At 41.5% G+C, this 23,548-nt stretch overlaps 1 protein-coding gene across 6 annotated transcripts in view; it reads right to left on the bottom strand.

The window, feature by feature from the left end:
* ALPK1 (alpha kinase 1) overlaps nucleotides 1-23,548 on the bottom strand; it is a 165,989-nt gene that overhangs the window by 5,592 nt on the left and 136,849 nt on the right. For all 6 annotated transcript variants that reach the window (XM_037731943.1, XM_037731937.1, XM_017509944.2 and 3 more), the window contains 8 exons: nucleotides 15,327-15,386; nucleotides 13,428-13,514; nucleotides 12,646-12,722; nucleotides 11,587-11,682; nucleotides 10,022-10,126; nucleotides 6,598-8,719; nucleotides 3,519-3,672; nucleotides 180-342 (listed from right to left, as the gene is read on the bottom strand). In XM_037731943.1, the coding sequence (XP_037587871.1) occupies nucleotides 180-342; nucleotides 3,519-3,672; nucleotides 6,598-8,719; nucleotides 10,022-10,126; nucleotides 11,587-11,682; nucleotides 12,646-12,722; nucleotides 13,428-13,514; nucleotides 15,327-15,386 (2,864 nt within the window). The remainder of the gene's footprint in view (nucleotides 1-179; nucleotides 343-3,518; nucleotides 3,673-6,597; nucleotides 8,720-10,021; nucleotides 10,127-11,586; nucleotides 11,683-12,645; nucleotides 12,723-13,427; nucleotides 13,515-15,326; nucleotides 15,387-23,548) is intronic.

The raw sequence follows: 23,548 nt of genomic DNA, 5'->3' as shown, positions 1-23,548 counted from the left end.
TCCAAATGATGTGCTCAGGATGCAAAGGGTCATATTTAATCATACTTACTACATTTCTATCCAAGTAGATGAAATCAAATGAAGTGGATGAAGGAGCCTGGTAACTGAGTTTGTTGGATTTTACCAGAATGATGGCGGTATGCAGGTTAGGCAGAGAAATCTAATTTCTTTAATCTTACCAGTAATATTGTGGATGGGATGTAGAATATCTGCGTGGGAATGTTTTGTTCATAGAGTCTCTTGTTAAATTCTGTCACATAGTACTGTGCAGTCATTTGCCGCTCCACATCAGCGAAGTGGTGCCAGAGCCCCTTTTGCTCCTTATAGTCTTTCCCAACATACCTATGAATAAAGCAAATCCATACAACAAAGTGCAAAAGTGATCTTACTACGGAGTAAGAGAGAGGAGATCAGAAAACATATGCAAACACTTGAAATATCTCTTTCTCTGCCTTAGACAGTGAATATTAATTATTTTGACTTACCTCAAGATTCAAATAATTTTGTAAGAGCTTCTTGAACTATGGAACACGACTCATGCTAGCTGACCCAGAACGATAATGATTATAAAGGAAAAGTGTCGCTTAATGTAGAAGTTCTCTAGACCTCAGGTAAGACAAGGGGGTCAGGATAGTGTACTGGAATGTGCATGGATTCTGGAGTCAAGATCTTCCACTCCCTGCAGTGTGGCCTTATGTAGGCCAGCTCATCAATCTGAAGCCTTCCTCTATCCCTTCTTTTTATGATGACTTCATTCTTATAAATACTTATTATCCATCAACACTTATTATGTGCATAACACTGTACTAGTCTTGACTGACTGGAAGAAAGTGTGAGACATGATTTGTGTATTTCAAGAGCTAATAGCACAGTTGGTGTGGGAAGACACAAGGCAGTGAATGATTACACATGGAAAGCAGCAAGGCAGTGCTGCACTGTACTGTAGTTTATACTTGCTATAAGCTGGTATGAATTTGTGAGTAATTTCACATGTGCCCAGAATGACCACCAAAAATCAAGGGGAATTGCTTGAGTCATAGACCCCAACCACAGTAAACTCTCTCCAAAAATTTCTGAGCCCCATATAATAATGGAACTTAAGGAGGTTGTGGTTTTGGCCATTCAGACTCCTGAAGACCAGAAAGGAAAGATGACAGTGGAGGCTGCCACACGGCCTCAAAAGGCATCCTGCAGAGGAGCAGTTGTTGTAATAGGGATGCTATACCAGTGCTTTAGGCAGTTCTGCTATGAAGAGACCCCAAGGCCTGCAGAGGGTTTCAACTAATTCAGAATTTTGTTGACTGATGTCAGAGGTGTGCACGAGAGTGAACCCTATGAGTGCTGGCTACTGGAGCATTTCCTGAACATTCTGCCAGAAGACCTCCAGTCCTAGGTATGGGATCATCAATCTGAGAACAGAGGTCCATATCTTTTCTCATCACATTGTTTTCTGGGATCCTTTTTCTTTAGTAAGGATTTGTTCATGATAAACTGCCATTTTCATTTTTTTCTTTTAATCTGCAAATGTCATTATTTTGCCTTCCTCCATGAAAGACAGTTGCACTAAGTATACGATGACTTCCATTGTTGCTATGAAGAAACCAGCTATATGTCAAATTCACATTTCTTTGTAGGTAATCTGTCTTTTTTCTTTGAGTGCTTTTAAAATGTTGTGGTTTTCTTTGTCCTTGGTTTTTGAAGTTTGGCTACAGTGCACCTAGAAGTGGATGTCTGACTGCTCGCCTTCTTCCCTTCCTGCTTCCGTACAGCTTCTTTCCTCCTTTCCCTCTGTGTGATTCAGTGTGATTTCTGTATTTAAAGATTAGCGTATTTTGGCAATTCTGAAAAATTACCAGAAAGTATCTATTGAAATATTGCTTTAGCTCTCTTGCTGCTATTTTCTTCTGATCAGAAATATGTTGAACCCTCTCACTCCATTCGTCATGCCTCTTGTTCTCAGTGTATTTCTCATCTCAGGTCCTCCTATGATGTACTCTGCTGTATTAGGGCTGCTGTCACAAAGTGCCACAAACTGGGCGGCTTCAACAACAGAAATGGATTTTCTCACAGTTCTGAAGCCTAGTACTCCAAGTTCAAAGTTCCAGAGGGGCCATCGCCCCTCTGAAGGCTCTAAGGAAGAATCTGTTTCAGGCCTTTCTCCCAGCTTCTGGCAGTTCTTTGCCAGGAGGCAACATAACTACAGACTTCACATGGCATTCTCTCTGTGTCTGTGTCTATCTTCAAATTTCCTCTTTTTATAAGTATATTAGTCATATTGGATCAGTGGCCCACCCTCTTCCAGTATGACTTCATCTTAACTTCGCCAATTGCATCTGCAATCTCTCTATTTCCGGATAAGACTGTAGTCTGAAGTACTGAGAACTTAAATGTAAGAGTTTTGGGAGACACAATTTAACCCTCAGCATCTGCCCGTGCTGCTTAGACACGTGACTTTGGGCAGTTCCTTAACATCTCTGTGATGACTCAGTTCCCGCATCTGTAAAGTGAGGATAATAGCAGTATCTACCTCAGAGCGTTTTGTGAAGATTAATTGATTAGCATATAAATCACTTAAAATAGGGCCTGGCTCATGTTTACCATAATAAAATAATAATCAAGAATCTTTTCAAGAAATGTATTTCCACTGCTTACAGAGTCACCCAATTTCTCTGTTGCTATTTATTTCTTACACTATTTGGATTTGAGCAAATAGCAAGACCAACTTTAAATGAAAAGTCATGGCTTATAGGTCTTTTAAAATATAGAAATGTTATGAAAATATGTCTTAAAGCCAATGAAGACCACCTGTGGCTACTAATTTTTCAGGTGAGTTTTTGTTTAAAATTTTTATTAAAACTGAGGCCAAATCAAAAACTTTCCGGGCATTGACCTCACTGGTGTGGGATAATTTAAAGATATCCTTTCCGTTGGGGATGCAGCCTTTCCTGAGTCCCTGCTTTGTATGAGTGGCATCTGAACTCATTCCCTTCCAGGTGTAGCTTTTGTCACTGGCTGTACCCTCACTCCACCCCTGCCTCAAACTCCCATGCATGATCCTGAAAGGGTTCGGCAATCACTTATATCCCTGACAGGCTTCATGCCAGGCCTCAGGATTTTCCTGCCTTTTTTTTCAGGCTCACCTATTTACTTAAAAGTGTGCTTTTCATAATTTAACTACCCTTTTTGCCAGGATTTTCAGTGAATATTTTAGGCTCTCTGGCTTGCCATGTGGCCAGGAACTTTATTTTTCTTATCGGTACAGTATGGCCAATAATGTTTCCCTGATGGGTTTGAGATCCTGTAGCTAAAAAGCCACCAAAATAGCTGATAGAACATGGGTCCTCAATGCATGGTAACTATTATTAATCAGTTAATAGTGAAAAGAAAGAGGAGTAGAAATCTAAAAACATATTTTGGCCAAGTTTTTCAGCCCCTACAAAGTCTCATGAGTGATGACTTAACCGCAGGGCAAGGTTAGCTCATTTTACATTGGTTATAAAAACGTTTTTAAATAGTACCTCCCCAAAATTTCTTCTTGATGAAGATGATGAACCCAAAAAGCATTTCTTTGTCTGCCTTTTTTCTTCACAGTCAAGTAGTCCCCAAGATAGACAGCAGTTTCCTGGGCTGTCCACAGTTCAGATTTTTTGGAATATTTTAACAAAAGAGCAGCTGGAGAAAAAAGATGAAAATGAATCTTATTTTCAAAAGGACAATACAATTCATGAATAAAGTCGAAGTGACACAGGTCCTAAACCAGCTCACCTGAAGCCTTCACTTTCTTTGTACATTTTCTCTAATTTTCATCTCTTCTATAGCAGCTACAGTGTTAAAAAGTTAGTGAGAAATAATAAAAAGGTAACACTTTATAAATTACAATGAGGAATAATAGCCTTTGAGTCACAAAATCCCTTATTTATGATGAAAAGGGATTAAGATAAGCATGAAGATTCTATATGAAAGAAGTGGAAAATAAAGGAATTTTAAAATCAGAAAACGGCAGAGACCATTTTGGGACAAGTGACACATGCTTGCAACTTACTATTATTACCTGGGGATCTCAAATAATAGAGGCTACTACTGATGCCAGAGCACATAAATAGAAATAAACTAGATAATTTTACCTAATGGGCTCCTGACAGCTCCGGGAATCCTAGCATTCATTATATATTCAAGTACACCCTAATTTTCTCTTCATTGTTTTAAGTTGAGAAAGTTTGGAAATTATTTGAGAAAATGTAGCTACTGTACAAACATGCAAACGCAACTGAAAAAGGAAAGGATAAGAGGAAAAAGTAGGAACAGTCTCCACTTTAAAGAAAGGAAGAGCAGTGCTAAGTAAGAAAGCATCTCTTTGAGGAGAAAGACCAATATGAATCCTGAGGAAGGAGTGCAATACTTTGAAGTTAAAAGGAAGTAAACAAAGACCTGTGTCCAGATTGTGATAATAGATAAATGAATGGGACACATGGGAGAGAAAATACTTAAAGCGAGATAAACTCACAGTTCTGGAAAGGGGATGACTATGGGTTGGGTGAGATGGTGACGGGGGTTGGGTGACTCAGTTAGAGAAGCTGGATGGAAATGGAAGGTCAGTTGTCTGTCCACATACAGGACGGGTGATGAATTGAGAGAAGAAAAGAGGAAGTGAATCATTGTTCTGTTTCTGCCATTTTGGGCCTTGTTTCCTCCAATGTATGTTTTCATCCATAAATTAGCAAACAATAACAAATAACAAGAAGCAGTTACTTCATTGTAATAAATGTGATTCCAAAATTGCAGAATCTCACAGTAAGTAACAAAACCCTATTACTGGACATTTTTGCTTTTTTTTGGTGACAACGTGATGTGTATTTTAGTCTGCCTTCCAGGTGGCAAAACACTGGAATACTTTGAAGCAGAAGCTCTCAACAGTGGCTTTAAGCAGAATCACCAGAGAGCTCATAAGAAATAACGATCCCTGGGTCCACACACCAGACCCCTTAGATGGAAATCTCTGGGGTGGGCATTGGAAGTTTTTAAAAGCTCCCTAGAAGATTCTCATGTGGTGCAGGGTTGAGAACTACTACTTAGTAACCAGTGCTTAGCAATCCATGTAGTTTCTTTCTTCTGTGATGTGCTTTGTAATCATTTTTTAATCATTCAAATCATTTTTCTGTATAGTAGGAGGGCATTTTGATGTGATTCCTGGGCTAAAAGAATAATCTCCTTCTGTCTTCCTCCCAGCTTCTCTACCACTTTTAAGCTGTGTTAGACACATTGACTATGTGGTGGCTCCAGCCCCATCTTTCTGCTTTGGGCAGTGACATTGGGCTGTTCCTTAAGCAAGAAGTAGCTGCTGATTGCAGCAGTAGGGGTACTGTAGTCTGAAAGTTTTTATCCCCCCTGAATTCACATGTTGAAGCGAATTCACAAGGTGATGGTGTCAGGAGCTGGAGCCTTTGGGAGGTGATTAGGTCATAAGGGGAAGATTCCTCATAAATGGGATGCCCTCATAAAAGAGACTCATAAATGAGTGCCCTCATAAACGAGACCCCAGAGAGACCCTTCTCCCTTCCACTATGTGAGGACAGAGAGAAAAGGTGCTGTCAATGAACCAGAAAGCTGTACCTTCATCCTGGACTTCCAGGGACTAGAATTATGAGGAATAAAGTTCTGTTGTTCATGTGCTACCCAGTTGATGGCACTTTGTTATAGCATCATGAATGCAAGACAAGGAGGCATTTGACCAACCAATTGGCTGGCAAGAAACCACTTAGGTAGACAGGTGTAAAAAGTCTCTGCCCAATAGAAAGATGACATTTAATTAGGTCCCCATAGAATGCTAACGGGGAAAGATAGAGAAAAATCAGTTGGGTGGTAAAGAGACTCAAAGGGAAGGTAGATGCTGAACAGATAATATGGTATCCAGCCTGTTAAAGTCAGCTGGTTGATAATAAGAATCAGTGGAGAAGATAAATGCTGAGTAAATGAGATGGCCTCCAGAGCAGTTTTAAACACTTAGCAATGGCTGTGCCCGAGTCCTCCCGTCTCTCTCTCTGCCTCGTGTGTCCTTAGTGCAAATCTCCAGTATGCTAGGAAGCCTGAGCAAGCCTCTTTACTTTGCAATCATTAAGGTCCATCAAACAGAGTGAGGGAGACCCCTGAAGTATACATTTCTCTGTGAACTCACAAAGCATATCTTTCATGAGTTTTCTTTTCTTCTTCTTCTTTTTTTCTTTTTTTTTTTTGAGTCAGAGTTTCACTCTTGTTGCCCAGGCTGGAGTGCAATGGTGTGATCTTGGCTCACTGCAACCTCCATCTCCCGAGTTCAAGCGATTCTCCTCCCTCAGCCTCCCGAGTAGCTGGGACTACAGACACCCACCAACATGCCTAGCTAATTTTTTGTGTTTTTAGTAGAGACAGGGTTTCACCATGTTGGCCAGGCTGGTCTTGAACTCCTGATCTCAGTGATCTGCCCACCTCAGCCTCCCAAAGTGCTGGGATTACAGGTGTGAGCCACTGCACCCAGCCCTTTCATGAGCTTTAAGTGTTCTACATACCACGCTCTTCAGAAGGTCCCCCCAAGGGGGGACTTACTGAAAATGTTGTACTTACTATGTGCTCGGTGGAGTTGACTGGGCTTAAAAACCCCCGTATTCTCTAGCCTCTGAAACAGCCAGTCATGCCTCACTCCTGCCAACAGCTTTTCAAAGTCATCAGGTTGCAAGGTGCGAGCCTCAAGGATTTCTTGCCTTGTCTTTCCTGGCAATGAAACCCAAGAACTCCCACTGGAATTCAGATAGGACCATGGGCTGTCCCCATCAGAAGAACCACTGGAAAATGCAGGTGATTTCAGCCACCACGCCGAAGATGAGCTGGAGTTCTGGCTGCAGTTTAGCACGTTTCCAGGCTCATTTCCTTCCTCTGTGGTAGTGCAGTCCTGGCTGAGGACAGGGAAGAGGATGTTACTGCTTACAGAGGAACTGGGGGTCTCAGCCACCTGACCAGGTGGCTGTCTCAGAGTGCACAGTCTATGAGGGCCATGCCCATTTGCACAAGGAACATCCGTGCTGTGGAGCACTTGCCCCTCCTCATCCACCGTGGAGGCATCAGAGTCGATGCCCTGCTCTGCGACTGAGCCAGCACTTCTACTGGAGTCAGGATTTTGAACAGGCCAATTAGGGGAGAAAGAGCTATTTGCCAGCATGGAATTATGTCCCAGAGAATTGTGCATGACTCTGCGAAAGTCTAATTGTGCATCTTCTGTGCTTTCTGCTGTTTCTCCTTCTGGGTCAACCCAGGAGGAACTAGCTTTAAATGTAGGGTCTGTGTCTCTTTCACTGATTTCTTCTCCCTTTTCTTCCCCATGGCTGTCTTTGGCATCACAGTTGATTTCTGGAAACTCATCAATTATTTCAAAGGCTTCTCCTTCTTGGACTGAAGGTTGTGTGCCCGTATACTTGGGCCTACCAGAATCAGAAGACCAAGAAGCAGAACCATATGAGGGTCTGGAATGAGCTGAAGTATTTCTGGGTCTCATATTTCTGACTTCCTGGATAACTTTTGGAGCTCCTTCTAAAAGCCCTGGACCAGAGACCAAAAAAGTACCTGGGGTATTATGAGGTACCAAGGGCATCTGTTTGTGGAGCTGATTTTGAGACGGCTCCCAATTGTCATCTTTGGGTTCCTGAAGAGTGAGACCATGAAGCTCTGAACACAGTGAATGAGCAACTCTGCCTTCCCTGTCTTTCTCTAGTTCCTCAGACAAGGCAGTAGAACACTGAGTGTCCACCAGATGTTCTTTGCCAGGCTCTTTTCCAGCTGACTTGTCATCAGCACAATTCACTTCCTCCCAGCTTGCAGAGGAGCTAAACCCTGATAAGTTGCTCCAAGCACTGGAGCTGTGGCTGCTACTCAGAGACTTGTTGAAAACAGCTCCCTCGCCATTGCTGCAGTCCGAAAGCTCAGTCTCAGTCTCCACATCTTGATCCAAGGAGACTCGAAATGCATCAGAATGGGTCCAGTTTCTCCTTCCTCCCCTTCTGAATTCCCTCTGAACGTTCTTCGCCATTGGGAGGGAAGATGTTCCTGCATCTTTTTGATAGCGTGGCTTTTCTTGAGTAGTACTCACAGTGTCTAGATTTTTTGTTTCTGTTTTTAGAGCTGTGATACAGACTCCTGTTTTTGCATCTTTCTGTTCATTTTTGTTGTTTCCACAATCACTTTCAAGTACTTCACACACCAAAGTATGGTGCTGTGAATAGGTTTTAAGGATTGTTTGGAAATCCACTTTCCCGTGCAAGATTAGTTTATCCACCCTGCACTTGAAACTCTCTGGAACATAAGATCTGTCATCTAAATTTGAGAAGCTTTGAACTTGTAAATGTTCCTTCACCTGGGCAATCACAGACATAATTTCTTGAGACAGAGCTTCTCTGTCCTGACTTCTGGAGGAAGTGCTGAAATTGTACAGCTTCCCCATTGCTTCCTTACAGAGCTGACTTGCTACATGGACCATTCCTGTCTCCCCGTGGAGTCTTCTTTGCACTGTGGTGAGACCGAAAGCAGCTTTGAGAAAGCTGTGAAGCTCCTGTTTTCCAGTAACAGGCTCATCATCTCTCTTGGTGAGGAGGCCAATCTCAAAGGCCTCTTTGGCTTCACACAGATACAAGTTTTTCATGCCTGGAGGACAGTCATCGGAACTACTATATGACAACAAGCATGTGCCACGGATGTTCTGGGAAAAATAACAAATATCAAATCAGATATTGAATTGAAAACTGGAATCAGGACAAACTTTTCATTTCTGGAGGACAGTCATTTGAAATATAGAAAAATGAACACATGTCACAGATATTCTAAGGAAAACCCACAGGCAAGCCCTGAATTAAGGACCCGAGACCTTTTTGGTGAATCAGAAGAGACCTGGATGTAAGCAATTGGCTGGCATAAAGGAGTAAGATATTTGCTTCAATTACCATCCTGTTGTATCCCCGATACATTTTGATTAAAGATGATAGGCTTGTTGTTGTTGCTGTTGTTGGTTTTAACAGAGCCTATCCATGGAAATAGATATAAGTTGATGAATACATCATTCATTTAATAGTCGAAGCAATAGGGCATTGGTTTCCAAATGCACCTGTGCATTTGAATCACCTAGGCAATATTCCAAAATTAAAGATTTTGGGGTACCAACCCCAGAGATTTGCATTTAGTGGATCTAGGGTAGAGTTCAGAAATGGGTAGTTTTCTTTTCTTTCTTCTTTCTTTCTTTTTTCTTTTCTTTCTTTCTTTCTTTCTTTTTCTTTCTTTCTTTCTTTCTTTTTCTTTCTTTCTCTTTCTTTCTTTCCTTCCTTCCTTCCTTTTCTTTCTTCTCCCTCCCTCCCTTCCTTCCTTCCTTCCTTCCTTCCTTCCTTCCTTCCTTCCTTCCTTCCTTCCTTCCTTCCTTGTTTTTTCAGTGTCTTGCTCTGTTACCCAGGCTGGAGTGCAGTAGTGCAATCTCAGCTCATTGCAACCTCAACTTTACGGGCTCAGGTGATCCTCCCACCCCAGCCTCCCTAGTAGCTGGGACTATAGGCATGAGCCATCACACCTGGCCAATTTTTAGTTTGTATTTTTTTGTAGAGACAAGGTCTCACCATGTTGTTCAGGCTGGTCTTGAACTTTTGGGCTCAACCCATCCTCCTACCTTGGCCTCCCAAAGTGTTGGGGTTACAGGCATGAGCCACCATGCCTGGCAGGAATAGGTATTTTGAGAAGTTTCCTTAGGTGATTTTGATGTGCACTCAGGCTTGGGACCCATCGCTTCACAACAGGCAACATTCTATCTTTGGGCTAAATTAATTTAGCTCCTAGCAGGCCGTCACCACTCTGACCAATAACATTTTTCCATATGTGGTGTGGAGTCTTAACACAACTGCCACTGATGAGACGCAAAGACTATTTGAAGGTTAAACCTTTCCCTTCTCACTGGTTACATCAGAAAGCACCCTGGGGGGAGGTCCTGTGGGGGTTTGAGGAGGGATTGCATTCTGTTTACCACAGCTGTGAGCACGAAGAGGGGCGTGTAGGCACTGAAGGCAGCTGCCAGCTTGCAGGCTTCTGCAGCGGACAGCAAATGGTGGTCAAACTCCTTTATCAGGCTCTGTGAGAAAATGAGAGGCAAAGTGGAATGGTGATAATTCATTATCGATGCGCAAAAAACAGGCTATGAAATTGTTTTGCTTTTCTTTCATGATTTCAAGGGACTCCTCACTGCAATTCATTCAGAACAGTGTCAAGAAAGAGTAAGTGGGTCTAAAGACCACAGGGTGTTGGCTTTCCTTTTCCCCAGCAGCCACACACCTGTGCAAAATAATTTGAGTGAGCTTCTTTGGAGGATGGTGGCAGTTCTTTGTTCAAAGGAACTCTGCACATTTTGCAGCCAGATTAATTGATTTCTGCACTGCTTTTGGCAAAGAGCCCTTTAGTTGATGATTTCACAGCAATTAGGATTCACTTATTAATTCTATAAATATGTATAGCGTACCTCCACATGCCAGGGCCTGTTCTAGACTCAGGGGAAATAGCAGACAATGAGCCTGCAAGGCGCTTACTTTCTGTTGCGGGGGAGGGATCAGTCAATATGCAAAACAAGTAGAGCGAGTAGTATTTGAGATGATGACAAGTGTTCTGAAGAGAAAGTGGAGAAGGGGTTAGGGAGGTCCGGGATGGGAAAGAAGTTTGCAATTTTAAACAGTCCCCAGGGATAATTTCGGTGAACAAGGGAACATGATCCTCCTGTTTTGCTCAAACAGAAAAAGCAACATCTTAGATTTAGATTACCATCAGCAAGCTGTATGTGTTCTTTGACTACACTAATTAGTATTGAGTATGGTGACCACTGTGATTGGGGTCTTTCATGAAAATGGCAATATAGATGATGATAAAAACGCAATTTCAGCACAGTGTGAAGAGCAGTAGAACATCCTTGCCGCTTCTCTGGGCTGGTCAGAGACCTGGGCTCGGCTCCCAGCTCTCTCTCTTACTGGTTGTGTAAACTGCAGAGCTTAGTTTCTCTACACTGCATTTTATTTTTCTCTAAAATGACCGATACACTTTGCTCTACCCTCCTCATAGGGTTTTATGTGGATATACGTACACTTTTCTTGAGTTGTAAAGTGATATTTAAAAATTAGCAGTCATTATCAAGGACGAGAGCCTGGAACAAGGGACTAATGCTCTGATTTGGAAAGAGGGTGATTATGCAATTTTACTGTTATTACCCCTTATCATCAAGATGGCCCAAACTTGGAAATTGAATTTTGTGATACTTTGAAAGGAAAGAAGTGGGGCTCAAAATCATTTTGTTGATATTCATTCATTCATTCACCAGTAACTTTCTGAGCACCCTCTCAGTGTCTGGTACGGCATTAGGTGCTGGGATAATAAAGCCAATTAGGAGCCCTCTCCAGGATTCCTCCCATTTGTCTAGGAGGGGCAGCACTGAGATCCCTGACCCCCAGTCTTCTGAGAAAGACATCCAGTAACCAACCACCAAGAACACTGTTGACAGTTTTACAGGTGATGCCGCTCCATGTCATGTTTTTGACATATGATAATTACCAAATTAATTTGTGGATTATTTTTAAACTTTTCATAATCATTCTTGCTCATGGAAACAAAGATGTCTGCCAATATGCCTAGCGACGTGGAGAGACCCTGTGAAAAAAACAGAAACAAATCACAGGTTGAGGATTCATGGTGGATTACTGCCCTCGTCTCATGCCCTAAAGGCAATGATTATCCCTCCTTATGAACTATTTGCCTATTATTATTTTATTACTATGACGTTGGAGATACTATTTAAAAAAATCAACATACAATAATTGTACATGTTTATGGACTACAATGTGACATTTTGACATACATATGCATTGTGTAGTAATTAATAGCCTGACTTGGAGATACTTTTAAATTGGCTGCCACAGAGCTTGAAAGATCAACACATCCTAGGGCACATGGGCCTAATGTAAACACAGCTACTTCTCAGTTGGGTTTCACTGGATCATCAACACTAACTTGTCCCTACAGCCTGGCCTGAATGACTGGCCCAAGGAAGAGTTCATATCACAGTCTGTATTGTAAAAGGATTGTAGACAGCAACACTGCTTACACAGCTCAGGGAAATGTCATAACTGGATGCTTCAGATAATGAGACTAGTCCCACAGAATTCCAGAAAATGAAAATGTTAAGTGGGAAGGCAGATGACACTTCTTAATTTCTTGAATAAGGATGCTACATAAACAATTAATTGTCTTTGCTACTCAAGAAAAATGATTTTACATATAAGCAACTTGGCCATCTAAACTTTGCTATGCAATCAAGTAAGGGCTAAATATATGATAAAACAGATAAACGAATGGATGAATAGAGATAAATATATAAATGGACAGCTATAAATGATTATAAAAACACCATCAATACGCCAAGAGTCTAGCTATGAGTGAGGATGAGGCAAGACACAGAGGGAAGTTACGAACTGTACTCGGTCTTATGCTCATGAAAAATAAATAAAAATAAGACAGATGAAATTGATATATGATAAATGGAATTGTGTCATAAAGAGATAACATCCAAAGACAAATACAGGAAAGGAGAAAAAGAAGCACTAGACAAACCACCTTTTTATCTGGCTGAGGAAGTGCCAAATATCCCACAATGGAGGCCCATATTAACTCTGCTGCTTCGTACCACATTCCTGAAAAAGAAAGGACGGGGGGAACAGCTGGTGTCTATGCTCTTGTATGAGGGAATATCTTTGAAAACTAATACAGAAAGAAGACTCTTTAGATCCTGTTAGGAAAACTCAGGCCTAGAGTAGATTGACACAGCAATGTTTTTCCAGTTGTTGTAATGCAGACAATTTCTCCATTTCACTGGGAAACAGAATTATTATGTATTTGTATATATAATATGTGTAATATACGTACATAGTTATCTCAGTTTTTTACAAGAATAATAATTACCACCTCCTGTTACAATTTCTCAAGCCCTTATTCTGGCTTCTAAAGTATATTAAGGTTCTATAAACTTGAAAAATTCATGAATACCTTAAGGAATGAACGAGTATAGTGTCACGGTAGGTATGGTCTAAGGTGCCACCATGTCACACGGAGTCCTGCTGAACCAAGTCAGATGCTAGAAATAACACTACGAACTCGGGAGTTAACATCATAATATACAACTGTGGACCCCTCTAACCAAACTCACTAGAAAAAAACCCATTTTATTAATATTCGTGACACTCCTAGGATCTTAAATCCCGTTCTCTTTTCGATGAGGAAATTCAGGCAAGTGGAGATGGACAATTTTAGTTAGATAAAAGGAGAAAATTCTGCAGTGATACAGTGCAGCCAGGCTTTGCAAATGAGCCTTGAGAGGCGCAAGCGTTAGATGATGGTACCTAGCTTTTGCAGAATCTGCCCTCTGATCTGTATACAGACCGACTGCACCAGGACCTTGTCACTTTCATTTCTGTATAGCCAGGTACCTAAAATAAAAGAGAGGACATTGCCTTGAATTATTAGAGATATGGCCTTGTAAAGTGAAGCTATTTTCATGGAAGCCTTCATGAGTACACGTGGCATAAAACTGAAAGACAATGTCGTCCCTACATTTAGAACCAGGTTCAAACTTCTTGCTGTAGCCTAAGGCTCTGCAGAAACTGACTCCTATCTGGTCTCCAGTTCCCCTGCCCCCCCCCCCCCTCCCCCCTTTTTTTTTTTGAGATGCACCCCCCCTCTGTCACCCAGGCCCCCACTGCAGTGATGCAATCTTGGCTCACTGCAACCTCCACCGACCAGGGCCCCAGGGAGAGACAACCTAAGTCCCCCCCCCCCCCCCCCCCCCCCCCCCCTCACTTACTCTCTGTCCACTCTAGCTTTATTTTGCTTCCTTATAATAGGACTGGCCTCTTGCTTCGTGGCAACTGCACTGACCGCTAGTTCTGCTTGGGATCATCTTTCCTCTTTCTACTTAAGAGGCCAGATTCTTCTCCTTCAGGTCTCAGCCTCAGTGCTTTTCCTCAAAGGCCTACACAGATTAATTTTTCTACACTGTTAACCCCACTGTCTTGTGGTTGCCTTGCAGAGGATGAGATGGATCCCATCTGCAGAAGGTTGGTTTGGATGTCAAAACTGATGACTCCACATATGTACCAAGAGGGTATGAGATGATTTACTGCTCACATAATGAGACTTTCTAGGATAAGTCAGGCCAGCACTCAAGCTGGTCCTTTGACTCAGGCAAGGAGTAGTGAGTGGCTTTGCTTTTCATTGTGATTGGGGTGTGGGGCTGGGTAAAACTTCCTGTAAGCTGGGTTTGGGTGTGTGGATGAATGGGTTTTTGTTTGTTTGTTTGTTTTAATCGGCCTGTCCAGTGTGAGGCAAAAGTAAAAAAGACCTGAAAGCTGTCCGTGGTCAAACATCAAAAATAGAGGCAGACTCTTTACTGCCCCTCACTACTCTCCGTCACATCAGAGAATATTTATTTTCTTCCTAGCCTGTAATCCTTGTGTTAGTGTGTGTATGTGCAGTTGATGGCAAGAGTGTATATTGTAGTTTAGTAATGGTGGCCACAAATGAGGGGTGTGTGGTTAACATTTGGATTCCAAACTGTCTTCCCACTAGAAATGTCCACAAATTTCAAGAAGTCTGAGACCTCACATCCAAAGAATGCTGCTTTTAAAGTCCAATGGAAATTGTGCTCAACTTATTGGTAAACTTGCTAACTTAAATGCCCAGAAATTCAGACAAGATATCTGAAGGCTTAAGTTGTTTGTTACCCAACTATTAGGATTTGCTTCCTTTCATGTATAATTAAATATTGAAAGAAAATCCATTTTGAAACAAGTTTTTATTTAAGTTCTTATATACCAAAATCAAATCTATTTTCTGAACCATTTAAATTGATAAAGCCAAAGCGAACTCTTCCGAACTTAGAAGCTTTTATTTTCCATCACAATTTTGCTTAAAAGCTGCTATTGATTCACTTTCTGAGGCCCGCAAGAGTTCCCTGCCTTGACAGGACTGTCCATTAGATAACTTACTCTGCAAGGAAGCAAGCCAATAGTAGATTCCTTGTCTTTGTTTTGTTTTGTTTTGTTTTTAACTTAGAGAAAACAGAGACACAGAGTTATAAGCTGCTTGATCAACGCCTCTTCATTCATGAGTGGCAGAGCCAGTCCCAGATAGCTCCGGGAACATGTAATGTTTAGTAACCATTAAGTCACTAAGCTGTTATTAGATGTGTGTGCTGTTTGGGGCTGAGGTAAAGGGCATTGTGAAGATAAGAAAGTACTCACCCGTTGCTCCATTGTTGCTTATTAGACTGCTCAGGATATACTCTGCTTTTAAAAGTTTTCCTGAAAAGCAGCAAACAAATGTCACACAATTAGCTTTGAACATGCACTTAACAATCACAAGTTGTTCATGCTCTAAGACTGGTACACGGCAACAGGAGCTGTAACCCCCCTTGGAGACATTCCATTACATGATTTAAAATCAGTGACAACATCATCTGTAAAACTGAAAAAGAAAGATGAAGATTTCAGAAGTTGGTAAGGTGGGAATCTGGAGGGTATCTGAAATGGCAATTAGATTCATGTGTATGTGATAATGCATTCACGCAAAGCAGGCCTTGAGGAGGACAGGCAAACTTTTGCAACGGGCTGTGCCGCCTCCCTGTGAAAGTTATTTCAAGAAGTGGAAGAGGGTTCCCTATGGACAGGAACTAGTTATAGAATCATCAGGAAGGAATTTAGAGGTGGGGAGTGAGGAGGTTCTTTCTCAAGTTTTTACTTATTTTTTGTTACTACCACATAGGAAGGGCCCATTCTATGGACACCTTTTGGAAACACAATTATTCATCCTTTCAATCAAACATTCCTTTTTCCAGGTGTCTCTAAGCCCTCTGTGATCTGGCTTCCATGACTTTTTTGACCTCACCTCTGACAACTTTTTCATTCCTTCTTCACCCTCTCCTTCAGTCCCAGTGGCCTCCTTATCATCCCTTGATTAGACAAAGCTCATTCCCACATCAGAGTTTTTGTATTTAAGATTATTTCAGTCTGTAATGTTTTCATCCCAAATATCTGCAAGGCTCCCTCTCTTCTTCAGGTCTTTGCCCAAATGTCGCTGTCTCTGAAGGCCTCCCTGACCATCTTATTTTAAATTACATACATAGACACTCTGGCTGTGGTAGATTGTAAAAAATGACCACACCAATATATTCCATCCTTCACGCTCTTTTGCAATGATGACCTGGTCATTTTTTCCATCAAGAAGTGGAATCTAGAGCTTATGTCCCCTCACCTTGAACACAACTGGCCCTGTGACCTGTTTTGGCCAGCGGAATGTGGGAGAAGTCTGGGTGTTAAGCGATCTATACCTTTTGCCTTTCCTTCCTCAGCCCAATCCTCTGAGGAAGCTGAGGCCGCCACATGGAGAGGCCCATGCAGAGGAGAACTGAGGCCCTCCTCTGATGCCACCTCTGGGCTCTTAGCTGGAAGCCAGTACCAAATGCCTACTGTGTGGAATGAGACCATGCCAGGCCCTCTAGCTATCCCAGCTTGTCCCTGGAAGTTTGAGAAAGGGAACAGACATTACAGAGTGTTGTAAAGTTTGGCAACATGGTCTCCAGGAGTAATGTGGAATGCAGCAAAATGTAACCAGTGGACTTGGTGTCTAGCTAAGGAGATACCCAGGAAGAATATTGAAAGTGACAAAGTGTATATCTTTTAGTTACCCAAGGTAAAGTACAGGAAGAAAGCGATAACCTAAAGAAGGAACTACAGTAGTCCCCTCTGTCCCCAGTTTCCCTTTCTGCAGTTTCAGTTACCAGCAGTCAACTGCAGTCCAAAAATATTAAAAGGAAAATTCCAGGAATAAACAATTCATAAGTTTTAAATTGCGTGCCATTCTGAGTAGTGTGATGAAGTCTCATCCTGCCTGGGACATGAACCGTCCCTTTGTCCAGAGGATCCGTGCTGTCTATGATGACCAACCATTAGTCACGTAGCAGCCCTCTCGATGATCAGATCGACTGTCAGGTAATGCAGTGTTTGTGTTCAAGTCACCCTTCTTTTACTTAACAATGACCCCAAAGGGCAGGAGTAGTGATGTTGGCAATTAGGAAAAAATTCAGATGCCAAGGTTGCTAAGATCTATGATAAGGATGGATGTTCTATCCAAAAGTGGTGAAGAAGGAAAGGAAATCTGCTAGTTTTGTTGTCACCTCTCAAACTGCAAACACTTGGCTATAGTGCGTGATAGGTGCTTAGTTAAGATGGAAAAGGCACTAAATCTGTGGGTAGAAGACATAAACAGAAATGTGTCCTGATTAATGGCAACTGGGTTTGGGCATCTATTGGGGTTTTAGAATGTATCCCCCAGGAATAAGGGGGCACTGCTGTATTCCATTTTTAAGCAAGACTTAGGGAAAACAGAGAAGGCCCAGAATAGTCCTTCCAGACAGCAAGACATTCTGAAAATAAAAAGTTAAAACCTGGGGCAAAGGTCAAATTCAGGGCACTGTCAGTAAAATGTGACCTTAGGGTCAAGATCAAACGAAGGGCGTGGCTGTAAAACCCTTTGTTAAGACCTCAGACCTGCTGTCCAAGAGAAAGAGTTTCTGAGAATCTTAAAGGTGCTGTCCTGCATCCCTTTGGCTTGCAGCCGAAAAGTAGCACTCAGAGACAAATGTAGGCATGGGTTTCTTTCTTCTAATTTAGTATGTGAAAAAGCTAGAAAGTATTTAAAGAATTATACCAGCTTGATCTAAGAAGGGCAGAGATAGTTCAAAATGAAAAGGGACATCTGGGAGTCCAACTTTCCATAGGCATGGAGCAGGCTGAGATGTTTTCATAAAAAATATTTTATGGGCCGGGCACTGTGGCTCACATCTGTAACCCTAGCACTCTGGGAGACCAAGGCGGATGGATCACCTGAGGTCAGGAGTTCGAGACCAGCCTGACCAATATGGTGAAACCCCGTCTCTACTAAAAATACAAAAAGTAGCCAGGCATGGTGGTGTGCACCTGTAATCTCAGCCACTTGGGAAGCTGAGACAGAAAATTGCTTGAACCTGTCTTGAGGCAGAGGTTGCAGTGAGCTGAGATTATGCCATTGCACTCCAGCCTGGGTGAGAGAGAGAGAGGGAAAAAGTGAGCCCTAATCAAGAAATGATTATTGTCCCCACATCAGGAATACTTCGGATATATGCCTGGCTGAATATGAACAGTGATTGCTGCATGACTCTCCTTTCTCCCCCTTTTGCACAGGAGCGCGTATTGAAATGATCATTTCCTGTGTCCCCATTGCATGCCAGTTGTGCTGGATGGTAGATAACTCGTCTTTTAGTTCACAATTCTCTGTACCCCCAGAAGAAGCACCTGAGAGAAGACTTGTTTGTCCCTAAACCTACTTCAGAGGGTAAGATCTCAAGCTTTGAACTGGAACCCTTAAGAACCCTTAATGGCATGCGGCTCTGAGAAAGGAGCGGGTGTATTTTGTACATGAGAGGGATGTGTATTGTTGTAGCCAGAATATGAACTATGATTAAATTGTTTTAGGCCAGTAACTTTGGGGGAGTGGCTTGTTGTAAAGCAAATGATAACCAAAATACTGCCCCCCTTTGCACCTTCTCTGCTTTATTTTCCTTTGTCATTTATTGCCATAAGACACACTGTATATTTTAATTATTTGCTCATTGCCTGGATCTCCCCAGCAGAATGTAAATTCCAAGACGGTAGGAGGTTTTGTCAGTTTTGTTCAGTGCCCTGTCCCATGTAACTCTTAACAATGCTTGGAACAGGGCAAATGCTCAATAATATTTGTCATTCATCCAACATATGTTTGAATCATGCCCGGGACTGTGCTAAGAGCTGGAGATGGAATGATGAACAAGACAGAGCCCCTGTCTTCAATGGTAAAATAGTAATAACAATAACAATAGAGCTACCATTTATTAAGTGTTTACTATGGATGGGAATTGTTCCAAATTACATGTAAGCACTCTATTGTCTTCATTTCACAAATAAAGAAATGGGCTTTACAGAGGCTACGTATCATCACAAAAGATAAGAACCAAGGCAGCCTGCCATTAAAGTCCAAACACCAGTGCTAAACTGCTCCCCAGAGATATCACTATTTCAGATTAGTTGTCAACATGATATGTTTGTAGGGGACCATTTTTAGCTATGCACGATTTTCTTTCCTCACATTCTCTTCCTGTCATCAGAGAAGGAAACACGCAGCATAAAGTAAAACGTGCAGTTTTTAGAGCTTCTCATCTTGTCTCCCTCCCTTACCAATTTTTAAAGTTGCTGTCCTGCCTCCCTTTATCTCGGGATCCCCCTTCCATTTCATCTGTCCTTTCCTCCTTCTTTCCCTTCTGCCTTTCTTTCTCTTTTCCTGCCCCTCTTTCTAAATCCCTCTCTGTTTTAAAAACCTAATTGTTTTGCTATTTTTATTTTTTTAATTGTTTTGTCTTTTCCCCCAACTTGAACCACTTGAAGATCATGAATCATATCTTGATCATCTTTATAACTATCCTAAAGGCCTAATGCAATGGTTGGTACATAGCAGGCTTTCCACACATATTTGTCCAAAAAAAGAAAGACAGAGAAAGAGAGAATAAAAGAAAATTAGTATCTGAAATCATGGCTTACAGTCTAATTAAATTTATTCATACCAATATATTTAAAAAGAGAGACATCAAATGAAATACCTACATGAATAAATTTTATCAAAGCAACTCTATTCTTAAAAGACATATGTCTAATTAGGCTTTGTTGCTAAATAAGAATGGACATTTAAAAAATATTGAGTTTGTATTCACCAACCTTGCTGAACTTCTTAATTCTAACCATCTGTGGAATAGTCTATGTGGGCAGCCATATTGTCTGTAAATAATACTGTTTTTTGTTTATTCATTTTTAGCCTTATGCGTTTTGTTTATTTTCCTTTTCTTATTGCCTTGAGAGGACCTCCAGGGAAGTATCAAATAGAAGCAGTAATGAGGTACTTTTTTTTTTAACTCGACCTGACTTTAAAAGGAATTATAATTTTTCATCATTGGTTTTGTTGGAGGCTTTCAGTTGCTTCCTTTTATCAGCTTAAGAAAGTTCCCTCCTATGCAGGGAGAAACATCATTTTTCAGCTCCAAAGCAAACATCAACTTATCTTTCAGTTCCAGTCCACCCTTCAATACCTGCTTTGTAATTATGGGGATGGAACTGGCAAACATTTCTCCTTTACCATCTGGCAGGACGGTAAGCCTTGTCATCAAGGGGTGTGGAAGGACACTGCATGGGGAGGGTGCTCCTCTTCCTAACTTGGTGTACTTCTCTGGCCAGGCTACCGCGGGTACCTCTTCCTCAGTGCCTGACGCCTATCATAGCTTTCCCTGTGCCTGACTTCTCCTGCAACATAGGTGACTTGTGTAGCATCTGTCTCCTCGGCGTACAGAGGTCAGCAGAACCCAGCAGTCAGTCCTCTCAGCGGACTTCACGGTGGAGTGCTGCCAGTCAGGCTCCTCTAGTGACCTTCCCCTGGTGCTCTGTAAACGTAGCTTTGTGGTGAGTTCCAAGGCACAGCTTCCTCCAACACTCAGAAGGTGGATTTCCAGCGAGTTCCGCCAGCATGGAACCTTGGTAACTACTCTGCCATGCGGCGAGCCATAGCTGGGCCTTCTCCAACAGGTCTTGATCTCAGCCATGGTGTGCGTAGGTATGAGGGCCAAGGCTCTTTTTCAGATGTTCTAGCTTAGTCCAGGGAATAGCAGCTATAGCTTATAATTGCTATCCTGCATTCTTTAGAATTCTCTTTACTTTTCACTAGCCAAGGCTTCATTACTCTAAACCCCTGAAATAGTAAATCTTTGTATCAAACTTTCTTTGTTCAAATTACTGTGTGGTTTCTGTCACCAGATTCCATTTCTGTCCCTAGTTTGCATTTTAAACCTAAATAGGTTATAATTTTTATTAACTTTAAAAAATCTATTTAGGTGAACACATAGTTTTTCTTCTTTATTCTGTGCATGTGGTGAACTAAATGAATAGATTTAAAAATATTTAACTGTCAGCCAGGCATGGTGGCTCATGCCTGTAATCCCAGTACTTTGGGAAGCTAAGGCAGGAGGATCACTTGAATCCAGGAATTCAAGACCAGCCTGGGCAACACAGAGAGAGCTTGTCTCTACAGAAAATAAAATAGTTAGCTGGGCATGGTGGTGCATACCTGTAGTCCCAGTTACCTGGGAGGCTAAAGTGGAAGGATTGCTTGGGCCTGGGATGTTGAGGCTGCAGTGATCAATGATTCATTGCACTCTAGCCTGGGTGACAGAGTGAGATGGTGTCTCAAAAAGCAAAACAAAACCCACTACCATTATATATCTGGAATAAACCCTCCTTGATTGTAGCGTATTATTAATTTAATACAATGTTGGTCAATTTGGTAATATTTTAAGATTTTTTGCATCTTATAAATTGTGTAAGTGATATTGCCGTATAATTTTCTTTTATTTTAATCTTTTATGAACTAATGTATTTACTACATTCTTTAGTCATCAACTTTTTTCGATCTCCACTTCATCTTTCTAGGTTAAATTTCTCCTTAGAAAAATGCATCCTTTAGTGTGTATGTGAATGAGAGAGAGCTGTCTTGAGAATAATTCACATTTTTAGTCTCTCAGGTGTGAAAATGTCTATTTTATTCTTACTTTTGAGTGGTAATTTTGCTAGGTATAAAATCCTAAGTCGAAACCTATTTCCGTTCAGTTTTTTGCAGATTCTGTTTCTTTCTGAACTCTTATTATTGATAAGATACTTTTTGTTAATCTAACTATACTTGCTATATTAATCTGTCTTTTCTGTATGTTTCTTTAAGACTTTCTTATTGTTTGATTTTCTGTAGTTTGTCATACTAAGTATGGTCTAGATGTAAATTTCTTTAACTTTTTTTTTTTTTTTTTTTAAANAAGATAGGATCTTGGTTTCTCACCCAGGCTGGGGTGCAGTGGTACAATCTTGGCTCACTGCAGTCTCAACTTCCTGGGCTTAAGAGATTTGCCCACCTTAGCCTCTGGAGTAGCTGAGACTACAGACACATGTCACCGCATCTGGCTAATTTTGTTTTTTGTTTTGTTTTGTTTTGTTTTGTTTTTTTGGAGATGAGATCTCCCTTTGTTGCCCAGGCTGGTCTTGAACTCCTGGGCTCATGTGATTTCCACGTTGGCCTCCTAAAATCCTGGGATTACAGGTGTGAGTCACCATGCCTGGCCTAAAATTTTTTGCCCAAGGCTAGATATATTTCTTCAGTGTAAAGACATAATTTCTCCAATTCTGAGTCTAGTCAGTCCTGCTAGAAATCTTCCTATGTTTCTGTGTTTTTTTCAATCTCTTTGAGTTTTTTAAACTTCTCTTTGTTCATCTACTTAGCTCTCTAAGCTTCATCCTTAACATTTTCTTTAAATTCAGTTTCCAGTTCCACAATTTTCTCCCCCACTGTTAGTTAATGCTTTTGCAGGAGTACATTTCTGGTAGGTTGGTTATGTGGTTGGAACATCTGAAAAACCGGCCCTAGAAAATGTACCTTGATTTTAAGGTTGTTAGTGGTCATTTGTCCCAGGTGGGCAGCCAGGCACATGGTTAGAATCTTTAGATCATTCCTTGCTAGTCAAGCAAGGTTCACAGAACAGCAGCATCTCAGGCCCTACCAGAGACCTACTGAATCAGAATCTGCATTTTAATAAAGAGCTCTAGGGGATTCAGAGATACATGGAAGTTTGGGGAGCAGTATGCAGGAGCACTACTATTTGTGTTTTGTTGTTGCCGGCCTGAATCGAGATTGAGTGAAAAGCTGAGAGTGGGCATTTAGAAAATTTTATTATCATTTGCCAAAATAATTTTATAACTCCTGAAGCTGATAAATACATTATGCTTGCATTTTTATATCTTTGTTTTCTACTTCATTTTTTGAAGGATTTATTTGATCTCATTCACCCCATTGAAGCAGTCTGGTGGTTGGCAGTTGGGCACCCTTATTAGCATGTGAAATGCCAAAAGCTTATCTCACCAACTGGGAGGGCTGCTAGGCATTCTGTGCTCTTCAGCCATGGTTTTGTGGTTGAATTCTTGTGTCCTGTCTATATGAAAACAAACTTGTATGCTCTGTCTGTTTTGTGCGGAATTCCCCATCAATTACTATAACTTTCTCTCTCTTTTTTTTTTTTTTTTTTACAGTGTCTTACTCTGTCACCTTCAGGAGGCTGGAGTGCAATGGCATGATCTTGGCTCACTGCAACCTCTGCCTCCTGGGTTCAAGCAATTTTCTTGCGTCAGCCTCCCAAGTAGCTGGGGTTACAGATGCCTGTCACCACACTTGACTAATTTTTTAAAATTTTCAGTAGAGATGAGGTTTCACCATGTAGGCCAGGCTGGTCTCAAACTCCTGACCTCAGGTCATCCACCTGTCTTGGCCTCCCAAAATGCTGGGATTATAGGTGTAAGCCACCAAGCCTGTTGCT

The sequence above is a fragment of the Cebus imitator genome, unplaced genomic scaffold (genome assembly GCF_001604975.1).
Source record: "Cebus imitator isolate Cc_AM_T3 unplaced genomic scaffold, Cebus_imitator-1.0 Scaffold17, whole genome shotgun sequence".
Taxonomy (NCBI): domain Eukaryota; kingdom Metazoa; phylum Chordata; class Mammalia; order Primates; family Cebidae; genus Cebus; species Cebus imitator.
The sequence above is the reverse complement of the archived record's forward strand: the minus strand, read 5'-3'. Positions and strand labels throughout refer to the sequence as shown.